Genomic DNA, 21,869 nt, shown 5'->3' on the forward strand with positions numbered 1-21,869 from the left:
CAGATTAAACTTTATCATAGTTATATAGGTACAGTGGAAAACATGGTATATATTGGGTCCGGTACTATCTGAGGCTTCAAGCATCTGTGGGGGTCTTGGAACATATCTCCCACAGATGAAGGGGCACTACTATGCAATGTTAGAACACTAAAGCTTCATTCCTATTGTATCATAGAAAAATATTTGGTCTTGTCCCTGGTTCCTGGCACAAAACTACTAAAATTCTTGGACTCTCTGAAGTAATAAGAATATATTTTCTATGCCAATGAAGTGACTGGTGGCCAGAGGTTCATAGAGAGTGTCAGGATAGAAGCTGGTCACCAGCAAGACCAAGGCATAATTAGAAGGTTGGAACCATCATCCTCACCCGCCCCCTTTGGAGAGGAGGGTTAATCACCAATGATTCAATCAATCGTGCTTACTAATGAAACCTCCATAACACAACAGGCTTTGGAGAGCTGGAAAGCTGCTGGGCTGGTGCATTGTGGTGCTGGGAGGGTGGCAGTACCTGGAGAGACTATGGAAGCTGCACTTACACCCCCCCTTCCATTGCCATGCCTTGTCCCATGCATCTCTGCCATTGACTAGTCCCAAGTTGTATCCTTTGTAATCAAGCAGAAGCATAAATAAACTTCCTATCTGAATTCTGTGAGCCATTCAAGCAAATGGTTGATCCTGAGGAGGGCTCATGAGAACCCCAAGTTTATCACCAACTCAGATGGAGGTGTGGGCAGTTTGAGCACCCGGTTTGCAGCTGGCTTCTGAGGAGAGGTCAGTGTTGTGCCTAACTCCAGGTGCGAGTGCCAGAATGGAAGCGAGATTTTGGATGCCAGTTGGTGTCAGGGAGTGGGAGAATGGCATGAGAAGAGAGCCACAGACTTCTAAGTGGCTAAAGCAAACACAATGAAAGGAACAGAATACACTGACACCCTCAGATAAGAAGTTCAGAGGTACGGCCAGCAGTGTTAGAGCTGCCAGCTCACATGTGTCAGGAGGGCTTTCTACTTTGAAGTATTGATTTCTCTCTCTCTCTCTCTCTCTCTCTCTCTCTCTCTCTCTCTCTCTCTCTCTCTGTCTTAACTCCCTGACTAGATCTTTGAAGCCAAGGACACTTCCTCCCTTTTATTTATTCATACATTTTAAAAGTATTTATTGCATGTACCAATATATCCGGACTGCTAGTAATAGAAACTCAAAGTGAATGGTGAGTTAAACAGATGGGCAGGCAGGTGTTTTTGTGTCTCCCACCTAAAAAAGTTTGGAGGTATAGGTTTGGTGACTTTGACTCAGTGGCCCAACACTCTTAGGTAGAGGGTGCTATGATCCTGTTGGCCTTTTTCTTTGACCTTCTTTTCTCTCATTGGCACAAGATGGCTACTGTGGTTCTAGCCACCATGCCTGCATGCGAGGCAGGAAGAAGCAGGACATAGTAAATAGGAAGGAGCTGCTATTATGTAGGAAAGCAAAGTCTTCCTAGACAGCCTCAGCAGACTTCCATTCATGTCCCATGGACAAGCGTCACGTGTCCATCTGTGGCTGTAAGGGGAACAGAATCCTATTTTGAATGTGTGAACATATAGCCACTCTGATCAAAACGATTGTTCTGGATCTATGAAAAGGAAGAAGGGAAGTACTGAGTTGGCAGAATTCCTCCCCAAGTTAGGCACTGCACTCGGCAGTCAGGATAACATGGTCATTACAAGCAGATACGGTCCCTGCCTCTTAGAGCTTTTTACTTAGTAGAAGAAGTAGACAATAATAAAAAATATTCGACAAACACATGTAAAATTACCGTCATTAATGTGCTGAGGTGGAAAAGGCTCTGAGAGTCTAAAGTGGGCAGGAGGAGAAGTGAGTGACCTAAGGGACGTTAAGGAGGCCTCCGTGGAAGGGTGGCACGTACACAGGCATATCTGGCTTAATTTTGGCACCTCCCATAGGGCCCTGCCTATAACACAATTCATAGAACAAAAGGAAAGATAATTGCAGAGAATCTTCTTGAAACCTTCGTATAAGTGTACTGCATGATTCTTTTTATTTCAAGTGCAGAAAATCTAGTTCAAAGTCAATTAAAAAAACAAAAGCATGTACTGGCTAAAGTTCCGGTCTAGCTTCGGTGAAGTTGCATCAAGTAGCCCTACTAACGATGCCAGGAAGTGCTGCATGTCTCCGCTTGGCTTCCCTCTTTGCTGACGCTATTTATCTGTAGCTTTTCTGTCCTGGTGCTATGATAATGGCAAGTTTCAGATTTATGTATTTTCATTAGAAACACTTCTAGAAAAATTACATTTTCCAAATAATACATGTTTTACCATGAGATCTCATTGTGCCTGACGTGAGCCAGATACCAGCCCCTGTAGCAATCACATGGCCACTGGAGAATGCATGATCCACTTAGCTAGTCTTGAGTCTTGTGTCCTCTCCTGCATCAGGGACAGCACCATCCAAAAGCCATGAGCTGAGAAAGGAGAAGAAGGTTCCCCAAAGGAATCCACAGAACAGTCGCCAGGAGAAGTGGGAGTGCTTGCTAGGCAGGCAGAAAAAAACAGGAGCCTCCTACAGAGTAGAAATGATTAATGGCATTAATGACTGCCGCAGCCAGCAATAACAATAGTAACCATAGTAAGAACTCACACTTATCTAAGTGTTTCTTACTATTCTTAAAAATTCTCATTCTCCATTCCTGGCATGCTGAGAATTTATCCAGTCTGCTTTATCCAACCCAGAAGGCTGAATAGCACTTTGGTTTGAAATGAGTGAGCATGAGATTCCCAGAGAGCAGGATTTCTAGAAGGACGAACACCCCTCCCTCAGCCCCCAAGTCCCAACAGAACGCCCAGTGCTCCAGCACTCATGCAAACACACCTCCACTGTGCCGGCCTACACAGAGCCTGTCCATTAAGTGAAGCTCATGCAAGCACAGATGGTCCTGGGTGGCTCAGCGTCTGCTGGTGGCCAGACTAAGTGCTAAGTGATTTTGGTGGCCTTACACTTCTGATCACATCCAGGCAGCCAGGGAGAAAATGAAACCTTGTTTATCATCTTGACAAACAGCCCCTTTCAGTGCCTCCGGACGCTTTATGTTACTTGGTAGAGCCAAATACTATTAAATTGTCATCACTGTCAAAAAGAGAACTAATAAGTTTTTCTGCCTGAGTCATAGTTAATGACTTCTACAGTGTGCAACACAAATCAGTTTCTGTTCACGTTCTTTCCCCCTAACTGTGTGTTTTCTGATCTCCCTGGCTATGAGGCATAATCTCATGACATAAATAAATATATATTTTCATTATGACCTCTCTGCTAAACCGATAAGATGCCAAGATGACAAGAGCCAGATACTTGGCTCAGTGAGGTATATGCATGAAGGAGGACATTAAGCAGCTTCATTTCATTCTACTTTTTCACAGAAGGCATAGATTGGAATAACTGTATGTCATAGCTTTGGAGATGGTTCCTCCCTAGTTATTATTAAACATATTAACAGAAGTTACTTAAACACTCATAAGGAGGTAATATACCTCTTTTGTTCTCATCATCTTAAAGAGTAATATGTTAGTCAGATTAGGCTGTGTTAAGCTGCAACAACAAACCACCCCAAATCGAATTAGCTTAAAACAACAAAGGTCTATTTTTTGAACATGCACCATGCCCATTCTGATTCAACAGTGGGGTTGTGTTTGTAGGAGTTAGTCTAGAACTGCTGGAGCAGATGGCCCTAAAATAGGGTGGGCAAACTAGGGCCCATCAGCCAAATCTGCTCACCATTTGCTTTGTACTGCTCCTGAGCTAAGAATGGTCTTTACTTTTTCAATGGCTGGCAAAAACTAAAGGAGAATATCTGTGACACATAATTACTTCAAGTTTCAGTTTCCATAAATAAAACTTTATTGGCATACAAGCACACTCAGTTGTCTACATATTTTTTATGTCTGCTTTTATGTTACAACTTCAAAGTTTGGTAGTTGCCACAAAGACCAGATGGCCAACAAAACCAAAAATACCTTCTGTCTGGACCTTTATAGACAAAATTTGCTGAGCCCTGATCTACAGAATGACTGGCTGCCACACCAGCAGGAAGAGAGCCCTAGAGGGTCCTTGCATAGGGAATTCAAAGCTCAGCAAGGGAGTGATACGTTACTACTGTTAACAATAATCATGTGGCCCAACATCCCTTAAGACAACTAGCAACTGCCACAGCCCAGGAGGAGGAGAGCCAGAGATATAACTTAGAAGCCCTAACTGCTACCACAGCTAAAATTAATAATAGCAAGAACATGAAGAGCAAACATAGTTCAGGAATGCGTCTAGGGACTTTGCCAGTGTTCGCTCACTGATCCCCATAACAACCTCATTATGAAAGTATTATTATTTTCCCACTTCCCAGATGAACAAGCTAAGAACAGAAAATTTAAATGATTTTCATGAAGGATAGAGATAGTATTTAATCCCAGTCAGTATGGCTCCAAAATCCAATCTCAAACACTATACTCAACCATTCTACCACATGTGGACTCTCTGGAACTTAGAAAACCCCAGCCGTTGATACTGTAGAGACTTTCTTCACAAAACCTTTAATTATAGAATTCAGTAGCTATAAGCAAAATACTAATTTTAGTGTTTGCATAACCTATTTCCATAATGCTTAACAATTTACTTAGGAATTTGCAAGTAATTTAGCCCATAGATAGAAGGAAACTCTAACATTTGTAAATTTTCATGTGGTTTGCCTACAAGCGAAACCAAAGGACTTATAATTTGAGGTCAGTTTATGAGTCAGCAGTAGAAGATAATAGAAGAATCTCATTTTAAAAGAATTTTTAAAAATTTATAATTACTGTTGGGCTTCCTTCTTTTAGTGTATCCCTGCTCATATGCCATTACATAGATGTCATCAAGAAACATAGAACAAAAATGAATAGAGACATAGAGCAGATAAGGCAAGGATGCAATGTAGAAAGCACATTAGATGACCCATCATTGCAGGAATAGTGCAGACATTTCACAGGTCCTGAGGCCTTACAGTAAATTCCTCCATTGTCCAAGCTTTCAAAATTCAGTCCTTCCATCAAAACTCATGTCAGACTGTAACCGCCTCCAGTGTCGTCTTTGAAATTGGATTTCATTTTTATGTTAATAAGAATGTCAGTTCTCATGTATAGTGTACCTACTGTGTGCTACCTGATGTATTAATTATGTTTAATGCACAATATATAATGCTCAAAACATCCTTTAAGTTAGGCATTTTACTCACAAGGGACCAGGGCTCAGAGATTACAAATTTCTCCAAGTCACCCAGCTAGCAACTCAAATGATATTGATTATTTGAAATACTATTTATATATTAATATATTTAACCTTTCATGGCAGTGTTTCAGATAATTTTAGGAAAATTAATCTAACCTGAGGAGTGGCTTATATAAAATAGGATGGATGGCCTGCCTCTTTTCTAGAAAACGTTTCCACATTGTTCCCAGCCTTAAAGGCTAGTGACGAAGAAGTAAAGCTTGATAAACTATCGCCAGCTGGACCAGTGATGTTGGTTGAAGCATAGAGTTGGGCGAGATCCAAGAGGGATGTAGATTGAGAACCTTGCACCTTAGAGGGGAATAATGGACGCAGATATTTTATTAGCTTTATTTCATTCCAACTTTTTCCATAATCACAATAAGAGAATACAGACTTATTTTAGACCATGGCCCAAAGAAGCTGGAGGCACTGCTGTGATTTAGTTTTCAGATCTTACATCCAGGTAAATACTGCATTTTGAGGTAGAAGCTCCCCCTTCCATTGTTTCGGCCACCACCAAGCCTTTGAGTGACTTTTCTTACTGGGCAATAAGTCACTTCTGTGGTTGTATTGATTTGTAGTGTACTGAAGGCAAGTCTAGTTCAGGCAAGCAAATCTGTGTGCAGAAATAGCCAGATGAAGATGTTATGTTATTATTTTAACAAAATTCTCAGGCAGAGCTGAGAATAGCACAAAAGTAGTCTGATACTCAAACCACTACTTGGGTTCCCCTCCCTATACTATCCAAGGCATCCTTACTGGAAAAGAGCAAATGTTCTGAAGTATTTAAAGACCAGAAAAAATCAAGGATATTCTTTTTGTAACCTCATTAGTGCATCTTTGAGTAAAAATTATTTCCATGTTGTTAGTGCAGTTACTAAAAAGAGTTTCTGCAGTAAAGCTTAAGATATCCAATGTGTAAGCCATTTTCTTTTTCAAAAATATAAAGAAGAGACTTAGGCATTGTGTGTTGAGTGTATTATGGTGTATATTACTTTTAGCAATCTTATTTTAGAGGGATAGTGAGGTCTAAATACAGTTCCCCAGCCATCGGCCTGGTGTGAGAGTAGGGAAATGGGCATGAGAAAAAGTTCATGATCTAGTCAAAAATGATGTTTCCAGTATTATTACTAACAGCAGAATATCTTTTAGTGCCTACTCTGAAGCAGATATTATTATAATCATTGCCTATAGTTATTTAATTGTCATAGATATTTAGTCCTCAAAACAACTCTGTGAAGTTAATGTTATCATCACCCACATTTGACCAACTGAGGAGATCCTTGAGGCGAAGAATGGAAAACAGTAGGAAGCAGCAGATCCAGTCCTTGAATCTTGATGGCCTTGCTCTAGAACCTGTTTTTTTCTTTTCTTTATTGATTAAGGTATTACATATTGGGTCACAGGCAAAGCCTCTTCAAATTCAAGAAGATTGAAGTCATATCAAGCATCTTCTCAGACCACAATGGCTTCATATTAGAAATAAACTACAACAAAAACAATAAAAAAATTCAAACACTTGGAAGCTGAATAGCATGCTATTAAACAATGATTGGGTTACCAAAGAGATCATAGAACCTGTTATCTTATTCATTATGCTGTGCTGCCTCCCACATGGCTGTCCGACCCAGAATTTGTTTCTTTTTTTTTTACTTTTGTCTGTCTTCTATGTATCCCAGAACGCTGGAAAGGAGAAGATGATGATTTGTTTAATCTAGAGCATAAACAAGTCAAGCAGCCATTTTTGCCCCCCTCGACCAAAACATGCTTAAATATTCATTAGTGTCTCTCTTGCCGATGATTTACAAAGACACTTGGAGCTGCCTTCTAGTCCATTGGGTCAATAAAGCATTTTTAACACAGTCTTAAATATGCATTCCTGACATCTGCTAGAATAGATTCTAAGAGAGCTATTTATAAAGCCTTGATCCAGAAATCCCATAAAAGTGAATCTCAGAAATCTGTGCTTTGTCTCACAAGTAGTAGCTTTTAAAGGAAGGAACCATTGCAATAAAATGAAAATGCAAGCATCTGAATAATCATGTCAGGCTTAACATCCTTAGTCACATTTTATACATTTCCTTGAAAAGTTGGTCTATGAGTAGGTATGTTCTGACTTAACTATTAATTAGGACTGAAAAGACTGAAGTCTCATTATGATTTCTCTTAATTGCTGTTTCATTTTCCAGTCTTTTTTTTTTTTTTTAGAATAAAATGCTTTTATTTGTACCTTTTGGCTCTGCTCCAAACCAATGTTCAAGTTGATTTTTCTTGAAGGTGCAAAAGGTCATTTCATTCTAAAAGCTACAAGTTTGTTTTCTGAAAAGACTACATACGGATACTCAGGGAAAGTTCCACCTAAATAATTAATTGATGTTTAAGCTTTATTCTTTTCTTTTTAAAAATATTTTAAAAATCTTTATTGTTGAAAGCATTACTTACCCTCTTTCCCCACATTGATTCATTCTAGCCTGGCCCTGCCCCCATCTCAGGCCTTCATCACACTATTATCTGTGTCCATGTGTTATGCATTCATGTACCCAAGTTACTTGGTTGATCTCTTCCCACAATATTTCTTTTTTTTCCTTTTCTTATTTTTTCTTGTTTTCCTCTTTCTCCCCTCACACTCCTTTCCTTCCTTCTTTTTCTTTAAATATTTTTTAAAATTGATTTTTAAAGAAAGAGGAAGGAAGAGGGAGAGAGAGAGAAACATTCATGTGAGAGTAAAACATCCATTGGCTGCCTCCTGCACTGGGGATTAAGCCTGCCACCCAGCCATATGCCCTGACAGGAATCAAACCTGCAGCCTTTTGGTGCATAGGACAACACCCAACCAACTGAGCCACACTGGCCAGGGCCCCTTCCTCCTCTTTCTTTCTTTCTTTCTTCCTTCCTTCCTTCCTTCTTTCCTTCCTTCCTTCCTTCCTTCCTTCCTTCCTTCCTTCCTTCCTTCCTTCCTTCCTTCCTTTCTTCCTTCCTTCCTTCCTTCCTTCCTTCCTTCCTTCCTTCCATCCTTCCTTCCTTCCTTCCTTCCATCCTTCCTCCCTCCCTCCCTCCCTCCCTTCCTTCCTTTCTTTCTTCTTTCTTTCTTTCTCTTATCAACCAATCATTTAATCATTTACAAATATGTGCCTGTCTACTATTATGCCAGTCATTAGGGATAAAGAAGTAAACAGGATGTGGTCTCTACTATCATGAAGAGTCCAGCCCAACAGGACAGGCAGACAGTGTACCGGTTATTCCAGAAGGCACACCACAAAAGGTCAGCTTGTTGAAAGCATACAATGGGAGTCAAGAGATACTCTTTAGGAAATGGGTTCATTCAACAAAATTTATAGAACAGAACTGGACCCAGTACTTGGGATAAATTGATGAAACAGAAAAATTGCTGGCCTTACCCTCTATAAGTAAAGTAAAACACTATTAAAAATGCTAAAATAATGCATTGTGATTATTATTCTGGTATAATTATGAGAAGTTATAGGGTCATATAATGGGGGTTCAAGGAGACCACCTAAAGAAAACCTATATAGTGAATACAGGAGCCAAAAAAAATGTACAGACTTATGTTATTTCTTTTTTAAAAGATAATTTTCTTTGATTCATACTTTACATTCTTCTCTAGCATCTTCTTTCCCAGAAAAGCTGGTGTTGTAATAATTTTGAATTGCTTGGCTATGCTCAGTCATGGACATGAAACCATCAACACCAAAATATACTACTGAATGTCAACTTCTCTGGCAGATGAAAAGGATTAGATATTAGCAATTTCCCACAAGTGTTCATTCTTCAATGGCTGATCCAGTTTGTAGCTCTGAGCAATTCAGTTGGCTGATATAAGCTATTTCTATTAGATGTTTATTCTGGGGGGCAAACTCTGTTTCATGATGCCAACCTTCAAGTTTTTAGCCATCTGCCTGCCAATTCCTAACCTCATCTTTCCTTTCCATTATCCTATACTAGAGGCCTGGTGCACGGCATTCGTGCACTTGCGGGGAGGAGTCCCTCAGCCCGGCCTGCACCTTCTCACAGTCTGGGACCCCTCTGGGGATGCCCACCTGCCGGCTTAGGCCCATTCCCAGGGGACCAGGCCTAAGCAGGCAGGCAGACATCCCCCAGGGGTCCTTAGTGGGAGTTCCTGCCACCACTGCTGTGTTCGTCAGCCATGAGCCCGGCTTCTGGCTGAGCAGCGCTCCCCCTGTGGGAGTGCACTGACCACCAGGGGGCAGCTCCTGTGTTGAGCGTCTGCCCCCTGGTGGTCAGTGTGCATCATAGCGACTGGTCGTTCCACTGTTTGGTGTATCTGCATATTAGCCTTTTATTATATAGGATAAAAAAAACCTAATATGTTAAGTGTCCGACTGTTCAACCGTTCGACCAGTCACTGTGACACACACTGACCATCAGGGGGCAGGTGCCCTGACTGGTAGGTTAGCGTGCTGCTGGGGTCTGGCTGATCAAGACTGGGCCAGATGGGCCAGACACATCATAGAGCCCTCCCATGGTCCCTCCCCAGCCCCAATCGTGCACCAGTGCAGTCCCTCAGCCTGACCTGCACCCTCTCGCAATCTGGGACCCCTTAGGAGATGTCAGAGAGCTGGTTTTGGCCTTATCCCTGCAGGCCAGGCTGAGGGACCCCACTGGTGCACAAACCGGTGAACCAGGGCTCTTGTGATATATAATTTTCATCAGTGTTGACTCTTTTTAAAGAAAATAGTATCCTTATTAATTCATCTTCTTTATGTTTCCTCACTTGAAGAGGGCAAGACAATGATACATTGAGCTGGGAAGGAGGTATCAGTGCTAGAAGCATATTGGGGTTGGCATTTTTCTTAACTTTTCCAGCTCTGAGAGAGTTGATGCTGCCAGGAATAATCTTGAAATGCTGTCTTTTTCCCCCTTTTTGGATATTAGAAACTTTCTTTCCTGTTAAAAATAGGTTTTCATAATGTACTCAGAGCTCTGACAAACCAAAGAGAAAGAAAGAAGGGGACGTGGACAGATGCCTAGCAGAGCATCCCTGCAGGGAACCTTCCCATCACTGCCTGGGGGAACATGGACAAAGGAGAAGCAAGACAATCATTCTTAAAATGTGTGGTGGAGGGTGAACTTGGAAACTGATGTCCATCTAACACATCTAATTTTTTCAGATTAGCCTGCATTGGCCAGATAATTACTATACTTACCTTCTAATATGAAAGAACAATGGGACCCCTTATAAGGCTAGTTTTAGGGTATAAAACTAATTTCTTATATTTTATCTGAGATGTGTTTTCTATAGACAAAGGAAGGTGAGAACAGAAACAATAATCTGAAAACTCTGAATAGTATGGACAACCTCCATACTGGCTTATTCTTTGCACACATTCTCTGCCATTAGCTTGTAGGTTACCTCACTGTCTTGTTTGCTGGATCTATGGATGCTGGGTAAAATCCAGAAAGGAAGCCATTTTACTGATAATCCATAAGCAAAAACAGGAAGCTCAATTTCCTGAGCACTTAAATGATTTTTGCTTTGATGGTCACAGATCATCTTGAAATAATTTTATTTCTAGATTGAAATAAAATTTGGGAATAGACTGACATTGGTGCCAAAGAAAAGTCTGAAAGGATTCTACATGACAAATAATTTTATGATTTTACAATGATCTTTACAATTAGGTTCCAAAGAACAGTTACCTAGGTAATTTTTAAAATGCTGATAAAATATGTTTAAGGGACATTTTTCTAGTTCTCAGAAATAGCTATGACAAACCTAACTTTACTTTGCTTTTATTGGGGACAAATCTACAGAATGCTTTGGTTTCTAGTCCCCCTTTTCAAACAGCCAGCAAATGAGGACAGTGGGTAAGTAAGACTTAAAAGTCTGCTCCAGCCCTAGCTGGTTTGGCTCAGTGGATAGAGCATCAATCTGTGGACTGAGGGTCCTGGATTTAATTCTTGTCAAAGGCACATGCCTGAGTTGTGGGCTCAATCCCCAGGAGGGGGCATGCAGGAGGCAACCGATCAATGATTCTCTTTCATCAATGATGTTCATTCTCTCTCCCCTTCTCTCTTCTTCTCTGAAATCCATCTATATATATATATATAAAACCTAATATGCAAATTGTCCCCGTGGGAGTTCAACCAGGACACTGATCAATCACTATGATGTGTGCTGACCACCAGGGTGTGGTGCAGAACGAAGGAAGGCCCTAGCCAGCAGCTGGAAGGCCCAGATCGACCCTGATCGCCGGCCAGGACTAGGGACCCTACTCATGCACGAATTTCATGCACCAGGCCTCTAGTAAAAATATATTTAAAAAATTAAAAAGTCTGTTCCAAAGTGTCTTTGAGAAATTATATCCCTGTGATTATAATAGAAGTCCAGAATTTTATTTCTTTTTACAGAATTTGATTAGCTTCTCACTATGTCTTAGGTAGACAAAGTAAATATGGGCTGTTGATATAGCCAAGAAGTAAAACTCAGATAGAATTTGGAGGGGGAATGTATTTTACAAAGTAATTCTACACTGCTATACCAAAGACATTCAACCTTCTCAAGAAATAGTTCCATACTGTTTGAATATGCAGAGATCCAGAACATATTTATAATTTATTTTTCATCTTGTTCAATTATCCATCCATCCATTGATTCATCCATCTATCCAACAAATACTTGTCAGTGTGTTAGGGGGCTGACATCAGCTGCGTACAGTTGTTTTCACTTTCCTTAGCAGAGCAATCACAGAAGAATAGACTATTATACTGAAGGTCAATAATAAAATAACTAGAGCTGCTTTGTTCTTTCCTCCCGTGGATGTAACTGAACCCCCTCAGATAATCTGTAGAGCCCCACAAGCATAACTTGAAAACTTCTGATCAAAGACCAAAGATGTGAGCCTTGTCCTATTGAAATCCGGTATTTTTATTTTGTCAACACAAATCAGTAGCACTGGATTTCACCATCAGAATAGACTGAAAGGTTAAATTTCTCTGATCAGCTATGGCTATGTCAGTCACAAATGTAAACCTTGGGGATCAGGAGATTTGAGTATGATGGCTCTAATCAGACTTTCTAAATGTGAGGGTCCCATGGACTTCTGAGAACTGGTCTGGACTCCACATTGGCATACCTGCGCAGTAGGTATAATTGAAGCCATGGTTCAACTTGGCATGACCACATGAGCTTGTTATTTAGAGCAATACCTCTCTAGCTTCCAGTGGGCAGATCCATCATTCATGAGCCTGAGGAAAATGTGGTCTGGCGTCATTGATTTTATATACAAGGTTTTAATGAAAATGGAGTACTTGTCAGTTCCCAGTCACTGAGCTCTCCTTCCCTTTCAGAGAAATGGCAGCATGAGTGCCAGGGTGGGACTGGGAAAGAGCACCGTGTATGTGGTCAGAGGATCTGGGTTTTGGTCTGGATGTGGCCAGCTACTCACAAGGTAAAATGTGGGCAAATGATTAAGCTATTCTTGACCTCAGTTGCCTCCTCTATAAAATGAGGGTAATCATAACCTCGTTGGGCTTATGTGATCAAAAAATGCATTGATTTATAACGTGCCTACCATGATGTCAGACACATAGTAAATATTCAATGAATGGTTAGTTCCTATAATATTATTATTGTCATCATTACTTATATGGCCATGCCATTTGGCTGTTCTTAGCCTGCATCTTCACTAGAAAATGGGGATAACAAGAGTCCCATTTCTGTCTTGGAACTATTTTGAAGATTAAATGAAATATGTATTAAAAGCACTTTTTAAACCCTATTAATAATATGCCAGACAATGTTTAATAAAGAAAACAGCAGTATCCTTAAGAAGATTATATTCCAGGGGAAAAACACACAGACAATAAGTATAATTAATAAATAAATTATACACTATATTTGAGAGTTACGGGTACCCTGGAGGGCAGATGAGGCATAGTACAACATGCTGGCTAGGAGAATTATGATTTTAATAGGGTGATCAATGTGCCTTTGATACTAAGGTATTTGGGCAAATATGTAGAAGTGAGAGAATGAGCCAGAGATCTGTGAGAAGGGTGCCCCAAGAGGTGCAGGGTTCAACTTGTCAAGACCAAAATGCCTACTATTCAGAGCAACACCTCATGGGTTTAGAGCAACCCTCAAAAGGGATCGTGCCCATCATGTTTAGGCCATAGCCTTCAAACAAACCCATGTCCCTGGAGCAGAGAGAAGGGTGGTAGCAAATGAGGTCAAAACTTGATTGGGGGGTTGGGGAGGGCAGGTTGGTTAGTTAACCTTGATCACCATTCTAAGCAAAGTGTCAGACTTCCTTTTGGAATGTTTCATCAACAAAGACTGATTAGTTGTGATAAGATGCAAAAAAAGTATGAGTTTTAGAGTCAAACACACCAGAGTCACATGTGTGTGATACTGAGCAGGTTTTTCAATCCCTTTGAGCATCAGGTTTTTAGCTGTAAAGTGGGACAATAGCTGTACAATTGTTGTGAGGTTTATAAATAATGTCGGTCAAGTGCCAAGCGCAGTGCCCAGCACCCTCTTCTGAGCTCCCTACATGGCAGTGGGCACTGCGATGACACAGAGCTGCCCCTTTTCTTCATTCACAACTGTGCTGGGAGGGACTGACTGTGGGCTTCCGTGGCCACCTTGTTGTTCATATTATTTAACTCAGTGCAGTAACTCAGACAGTCTTGCATGTCTATCACTGGGTCTGCTGGACTGACTGTAAATCAAATAAGATTCAAGATATGAGCTGGACCTTTCATAAGCTTTGTGCTGTTTTCAGTCATAAACATTGCTTAGTCTTGTATTGAAGTCAAATGGTTACTTCTAAATTAGTGGTATTTTCATGAAGTAGAGAACCAGCTATTACTGACTTGACTGAGGGAACTTGCAGCTGACAATAACAAGCTAAAGTGACCTAATTGTAGGTGTCTGTGTTAAAGAGTGTAATGTGTGATTAACACTGTTGTTCCATTAACTCTAATCCCAATGATGGGCATGTGGTGAGACTGAGATTCTCTTTCAACCATCCAGTTCAAGCCTCCTTACTTCCTGCTCAGAATCTTGCATGGATTGGCCTTTTGTTTCCTCTGGCACCTTGCACTTGTCTAACCACTACTGAAAACAGTTGCCTAGTTGGTCACACTAGAGCAATATTCAGATCACATCAATTACTGGCTTTAAAATACCCATTTGTGCTGCATTGCAACATAGAATAAGGTATCTCTCTGGAGATGGAAGCCTGCTCAAATTAAATGCTATTTCAGTTCCATCTATTCTAATGTGTGTGTTTTTTAAATACCCTGACTAGGACTTCTGGTCAAGATGGCATACTTCATAAACACTGGGTTCACCTCCTCCAATGACCACATCCAAATTATAACTAAACTAGAGGCCTGATGCACGAAGATTCATGCAAGAATGGGCCTTCCTTCCCCTGACTGCCAGCACTGCCTTCCTTCTGGCCCAGAGCTGCCTTTCTGCCTTTGCTGGGCCTGGAGCTGCCTTTCTGCCTCCCCATGTTGCCCAGAGGCCCAGAGCTGCTGGGGCGGTGCAGAATGCCTATGTCATTGCCCTGCCCCTGGCTGTCTGGCACCTTCATATGCAAATTAACCTGCCATCTTTGTTGGGTTAATTTGCATGCTCACTCCTGATTGACTGGTGGGCATTGCGAAGGTACAGTCAATTTGCATCTTTCTCTTTCATTAGTGTAGATTATAGAACAACCACTTAAACACTAGCTGAACAGAAGTTCTATAAGTAAGCATATAAAGAAGAAGCAACATGAGGCCTGGGAGTAAAGACATGAAACCAGCTGGTCCCTCACCCACATGTGGCAGTTAAGAATCTGGAGGGATATCTCAGCTGGGAAGATCCCAGTAGTCATACACTGGGCTCCTCAGCTCAGAGCACCAATGCCAAGAAGAGGAGTCCCCACAACAGTAAGATGAAAACCAGGGATTCCTTCCAGATGAGGCAGAGGACTGCTATAGACCCAGGCATCCTCTTAACGGGCCTGCACACAAACTCACTAGCTCACAGACACTGGCCCTAAGCTCCAGTGAAGGGAAAGCATCCACAAAGCATCAGGAACATACAGGGAAGAACTAAATTGTCTGGTTTCAAGGGAAGGCTTGGCAGGGCTGTTTTCTCTAGGACCAAGGTTCAGGCAGGTACCATTGTTTCTCTGTTGAGCCCTCACCCCACACAACCTGCAGGTGCAGGCTGTCACCAAATCTGAGTCTGCATTAACCTGATTAACACTGTTCTGCCCCACCCTGGTAATTCTCTGAATACCTGCCCCACACAATCCACAGATTCTCTTTAAGAGTTAATCCAAACAAGCAAATAGCCTGAGCCCACACTGTGGACTTTCCTAAATTTCTCAAAGATCCCAGAACCCAAACAAGCAGCAGCTGGCCTCAGCAGGCTCCATACCTCTTGCTAAGCGACCCTGAGCCCTGTACTAGTGTGTCAGGTGGTCTCAGTTCACAGCATAACCATTCCCAGGCACTTCCAAGCCCAGCATAGGCATCTAGCAAGTGCCGATCACTTTGTAGCTCCTGCCAGGTGGCCCTGGACTGGACACAGGCAGTGGCTAAACTTGGCCTTAACCAGAGTCCCTACCCCAATGCCCCAGAATCAATATACTTGGTGGCAAGCTTCAGACCACACAAGAAGACCACCCAATTAATGTCACAAACATCACACCCAAAGGCAGACTTGACACCAGAGCCTGCTAAAGTGAATCCCACTCCATGGGGTAAGCGCCCACACAAAAGTTTGTCTGCTATAGTGATGGCCCATTCTCACAGACAGTCAACCTAAGGGTCAATCCCACCCACTGATATGCCAGCAACAATCAAGTCTGACACACATGATACACTCCTGGAGCACTTCACTCAGGTGACTAGAGAGACCGAATCACTGGTCCCACAGGACACCTACTACGTGAGGCTCCTCTGCTAATACTGGGACTCATAGCAGATCTACCTAAGACATAGACTCAAAGACAGGGAGAAAGCCAAAATAAGACAAAGAAACGTGCCCTAAATGAAAGAGCAGGACAAAACTCCAGAAAAGAAACTAAACAAACTGGAGACAAGCAATCTACCAGAGGTGGAGTTCAAAATACAGCTAATAAGGAGTGTCCATGAACTTAGAGGAAGGATAGGTGATCTCAGTGAGAACTTCAACAAAGAGATAGCAAGCATAAAAAGGGAGATGGAAAGCATAAAAAAGGACTTGTCAGAAATGAAGAATGCAATAACTAAAATTAAAAATATATCATATGGAACCAACAGCAGATTAGAGTAAATAGACAATCAAATCAGCAATTTGGTAGACAAGGTAGCAGAAAATATATTTAAATAAGGATAGCTTAAGGGACTTCTGGGACAACTCTAAGTGTAACAACATTCATATCATAGGGATCCCAGAAGGAGGAGAGAGAGAGAGAGAGAGAGAGAGAGAGAGAGAGAGAGAGAGAGAGAGAAAGAAAGGAATTGAAAAACCTATGTGAAGAAATAATGACCAAAAAATTCCACTAGCCAGTTAAAGAATAGACACACAATTCAAGAAATCACAGAGTCCGAAACAAAATGAACACAGAGAGACCCACACCAAGACAAATCATAATTAAAATACCAAGGATTAAAGACAAAGAGAAAATCATAAAAGTAGCAAGAGAAAAGCAGTGACCTACAAGGGAGCTTCCATTAGGCTATCACCTGATTTCTCAACAGAAACTTTGCAGAACAGAAGGGATTGGCACAAAATATTCAGTCATGAAAAGCAAGGATCTACAACCAAGATAACTCTATCCAGAAAAACTATCATTTAGAATCAAAGAACATATAAAGAGCTACACAGACAAGAAAAAGCTGAATGAGTTCATCACTATCAAACCAATATTTTTAAAGGGACATTTTTAAGAAGAAAAAAAATTAAACTATAAATAAGAAAATATCGCAAAAAAAAATAATTCTCACTGACAAAAGCAGTGGATCAACCAATACTAAATCTATTACAAAGCTTAAAAGGAAAATGTAGGGACCAGCCAGTGTGGCTCAGTGGTTAAGCATCAACCCATGAACCTGGAGATCATGGTTCGATTCCCAGTCAGGACGCATGCCAGGGTTACAGGCTCGATCTCCAGTAGAGGGTATGCAGGAGGAGCCAATCAATGATGTTTCTCATCATTGATGTTTCCATCCCTCCCTTCCTCTCTCTGAAATCAATAAAAACATTGTTTTTAAATGGCAAATGTAAGAAGATCACATATAATTTTAACAGTAAATTAAAGAATTCACACAAATACACACAAAAGAAGTAAAAAATAATGACATAAACATGGAAGGGGTGAGTTAAAGTGGTAGCAATTTTAGAGTGATGATCAACTTAAAATAGACTATTATAGATGTAGCTTGGTATACATGAAGTACATGGAAACCAAAAACCAAAAATCTACAAGAGATATACAAAAAATAATGAGAAAGGAATCCAAATACAACACTATAAAAAGTCATCAACATGCAAAAGCAGAGAATCTATAATAATAAAAGTGTAATATGCTAATTAGAGAAGATGTCCTTCCGGACATCCTTCCGTCCTTCTGGACGAAGCCAGGGCTGCAAGGGAAGCCTGGATCCCGGGTGCCAGAGGGAAGCTGGTGCTGGCAGCTGGGGAAAGGAAGGCCTACTCTTGCACAGATTTCTTGCAGCAGGCCTCTAGTAAGTAATAGGGATGATCTATAAAAACAATCAGAAAACAATTAATAAAATGGCAGTAACTACATACCTATATATTACTTTAAATGTAAATGGATTAGGCATATCTCTATATAACTATATATTACCTTAAATATAAATGTATGAAATGTTCCAATTGAAAAAGGATTGGATAAGAAGATGTGGTACATAGAGACAATGGAATTTTACTCAGTAATAAAAAAGAATGAAATCTCACTATGTGACAACATAAATGGACCTAGTGGGTATTATGCTAAATGAGATAAGTCAGATAGAGCAAGACAGCTACCATATGATTTCACTTAATGTGGAATCTATAAAACAAAATAAAAAAACAAAAAACAGAAACAAACACATAGATAGAATGAATGAACAGATGGTTGCCAAATGGGAAAGGGTTAGGGGGGCTGGGTGAAAAAGGTGAAGGGATTAAAAAGTAAAAATTGGCAGTTACAGAATAGTCATGGGGATGTAAATCACAGTGTAGGGAATATAATCAGTAGTATCTTAATAACTATGATAACTATGTATGGTGTCAGGTGAGTGCAAGACCTATTGGGAGAGTCACTTTGTAAATTATATAAATGTCTAATCACTGAGTTATACACCTGAAATTAATCATAATACTAAAAGGGTAATATGTTAGACTGGACAGCTGAATGACCTTCTGGATGTCCTTCAGGATGACCTTCTGGACGAAGCCAAGGCACTAATTTCATGCATCAGACCTCTAGTATAATAATAAATGTCAACTTTAATTGAAAAATTATAAATTATTTTAATAATATTAAATTAATAATGTTATTTAATATTAATACTATTATATATTAATAAGATAATATATTATTAAATATCTATAATAATAAAAGCATAATATGCTAATTAGACCAGGCAGCCGAACGACCTTCCGGACATCCTTCCGGGCGACCTTCAGGATGAAGCCGGGGCTGCTAGGGCCGAGCCCCTTGCACAAATTTTGTGCATCAGGCCCCTGGTTAATAATTTAATAATATAAATAATGTATTTAATATTATTAAATGACAGTCTCCTTAGAGAAATGGCTGATTCTAGGACCAGGATTGGACATAAATGAGGTAAATCTGGAGGGTCTCGTAGGACCAGAAAGTAAGGAAGTGCTCAAGAAAAGGGGAAAAAGGAATACACAGAAATCACCTGAAAGAGCTCACAATGGCCAAAGTTGGAATATTTTGAGCAACATATTAAATGAAATAGTGATGTGCCCCTGCTGGTGTGGCTCAGTTGGTTGGAACATCCACTGATGGGTCACGGTTTGATTTCCAGTCAGGGCACATATCCAGGTTGTGGGTTCGATTCCTGGTTGGGGAATGTACAGGAGGCAACCGATGGAAAGTGTCATCCATCTTTCACAGTCATGATGATTAAAAATGTCTCCAGATTTTGTCGAATATCATTAGTGGGTAGGACAAATAGTCAGACCACCTCAGCCCCCACACTGCACTGAGCAGCACTGATTACACTGTACATTTTAGGACAGGTGGAGCTGCTTCAGTCCTCGCTCCTTTCTTCCTGCCTCCTCCTTTATCAATGATTTTTTTTCTTTTTTTTATTTCTTTTTAAGTGCTCCTATACAGTTTAAAACACAGTAACTTGTATATAATGGTTGCTTAGCAAATGCGTGATGCATTTCTGCCAACTGAATCCTAAATGCCAAGAATCGTAAATGTTATGGCCGATTCTTGTCAAAAGAAAAACAGTTTCTCTAAATGCAAAGCTTGATGTTGGGGAAGATAATTTCTGGTTCTGGGTCACTTGGAGTGACTTTTATGTCCCCTGGGAACTGGCTGCCCTGCAGGCTGGACAGGCCCACCTGAAGGCTCACCAAACCCCACAGTCACGGCAGCGCAGCCTTGCAGAAGCCAGAGGAGAGGGACAGACGTGATTAGGTGCCAAGAAACGCTGATGAATGCCTGGCTGACCTGCAGCAACCGGTGAAGCTAATGCTTCGGTCTGTGGTCTGAAGTGCCATTCACAGCATAGACCTATATTCCCCAGCGATTATTCCCATAATTTCTGGAATGGACCTGGGTTTGGGAAATGACTCCCAGTTAGATTTCTGTTGAGCCCCCTTGAGAGAGGGCAGGCAGTGGGAGGGAGAGACAAATGCTGGGCAGTTCTCCCACCTCTGCAGGCGCGAATCCCTGGAGGAGCAGGTGCTGGCCATTAACGGGAGCGCAGAGAATCGCACATCAGAGTAACACAGGAGTGAGCTCCATCGTGTCATGCACTCAAGTCAGGCCCCCTTCCTCTGGGGCAGCCCCAGGCGTTCCCTGCGCTGGCCTTTCAGCGCGTCAGCCCAGTCGCCCTCCCCAGGGCCCTGCATGGTGCCTTTGTTGCATTTGAAGTGTACTGCTGCAATGCTGTTGTCCTCGCCAAGATCACACAGACCTTGTACATAATTGTGTCTACATGTACCTGTACATGTCACATGGAGCAGGTGGAAAGAATCTCCTAGGAATTGGATCTCAGGGTGGCTATTTCTATCATCTCTCTCCCTTACATCATTTCCCCAGCCTTCCTCAGGGATCCCCATGGGCATACCTGGCCGCTTGAATCCTCTCATCAGATCCCCTCTTCTTTCTCTCTCGCCAGAAGGAGGGACGTGTGAAGTGATCGCTGCGCACAGATGCTGCAATAAGAACCGCATCGAGGAGCGGTCGCAGACGGTCAAGTGCTCCTGTCTACCTGGGAAAGTGGCCGGGACCACCAGAAACCGGCCCTCCTGTGTCGACGGTGAGTCGCTGGTGTCACCTCTCTCCCCGGTGCTCACCTCGGGTGGGCTCACTGGGCATAACATATATTTCTGTTTCACCTCAGTGTTGTTCAGGATAGTGAACAAGGCGCTTCCAGAGTAAATGCCAGCCCTCAGAATAGATTTTGAATTCTTGTTTCTTGGGCTATCACATTTTTAAATAGCTTTATTTTAACAACTTTAGAGAAGACATTTGAGAGTCCAGCTCATTTGGGAAGTGATTTTGGATTGAGGTTGCATACAATGGTGAGGGTGATAATGGTACTGAAGAAAACAATACCTAACATTCATTTAACACATATTTAATGAGCATTTACTATGAGCTGGGTGCTTCACATACATTCATGATAGAAGTGTGCCAAGCACTGTCCTAAACACTTCTCATGCAGTAGTTTATTTGCTCTGCAACAAATTACCCCCAAATTTAGCAGCTTTAAACAGCAGACATTATCTCAGTTTCTGTGGGTCAAGAATTCACCTTCACTGGCTGGTTCTGGCTCACGGTTTCTCCTGGAGTTGCAGTCACGGCCGCCTGGTACTGGAAGATGGCTCTAACACAGCTCACTCGCCTGGCTGCGGGCAGGTGGCCCCATCTCCTTGCCAGGGGACCTCTCTGTAGAAGGTTGGCGTCTGACAACATGGCATCTGGCCTCCCCCAGAGTGCGTGATCCAAGAGAACAATACAGAAGCTGAAATGACCTTTCTGGCCACAATCTAAGCTCAAAATTTCCCATGATAACCTATGGGTTATGCACATCAGCCCTTGCATTCAGTGTGGAAATGGGCCAGGGCTTGGAGACCAGGAGACAGAGACCCCTTGGCCAGGTACACTTGCCTTCATGCAATTCATGAAGAAATTGAGGCTTAGAAGGGTTAAGTAATTTTCAGCGTCTCATGGCTGATAAGTCGTAGCTCAACTAACTCTTTTTCTTTTTAATATTTTTTATTGATTTCAAAGGGGAAGGGAGAGGGGGAGAGAGATAGAAACATCAATGATGAGATAGAATCATGGATCGCCTGCCTCCTGCACAACCCCCACTGGGGATGGAGCCCACAA

General features: G+C 41.6%; 1 protein-coding gene across 1 annotated transcript in view; it reads left to right on the forward strand.

Moving 5' to 3' along the window:
* TAFA1 (TAFA chemokine like family member 1) overlaps positions 1–21,869 on the forward strand; it is a 511,110-nt gene that overhangs the window by 378,016 nt on the left and 111,225 nt on the right. Inside the window, exon 2 of the mRNA XM_008146267.3 lies at positions 20,653–20,793. Coding sequence (XP_008144489.1) covers positions 20,653–20,793 — 141 coding nt within the window. The remainder of the gene's footprint in view (positions 1–20,652; positions 20,794–21,869) is intronic.

This window comes from Eptesicus fuscus, chromosome 18 (genome assembly GCF_027574615.1).
Source record: "Eptesicus fuscus isolate TK198812 chromosome 18, DD_ASM_mEF_20220401, whole genome shotgun sequence".
NCBI classification, from domain to species: domain Eukaryota; kingdom Metazoa; phylum Chordata; class Mammalia; order Chiroptera; family Vespertilionidae; genus Eptesicus; species Eptesicus fuscus.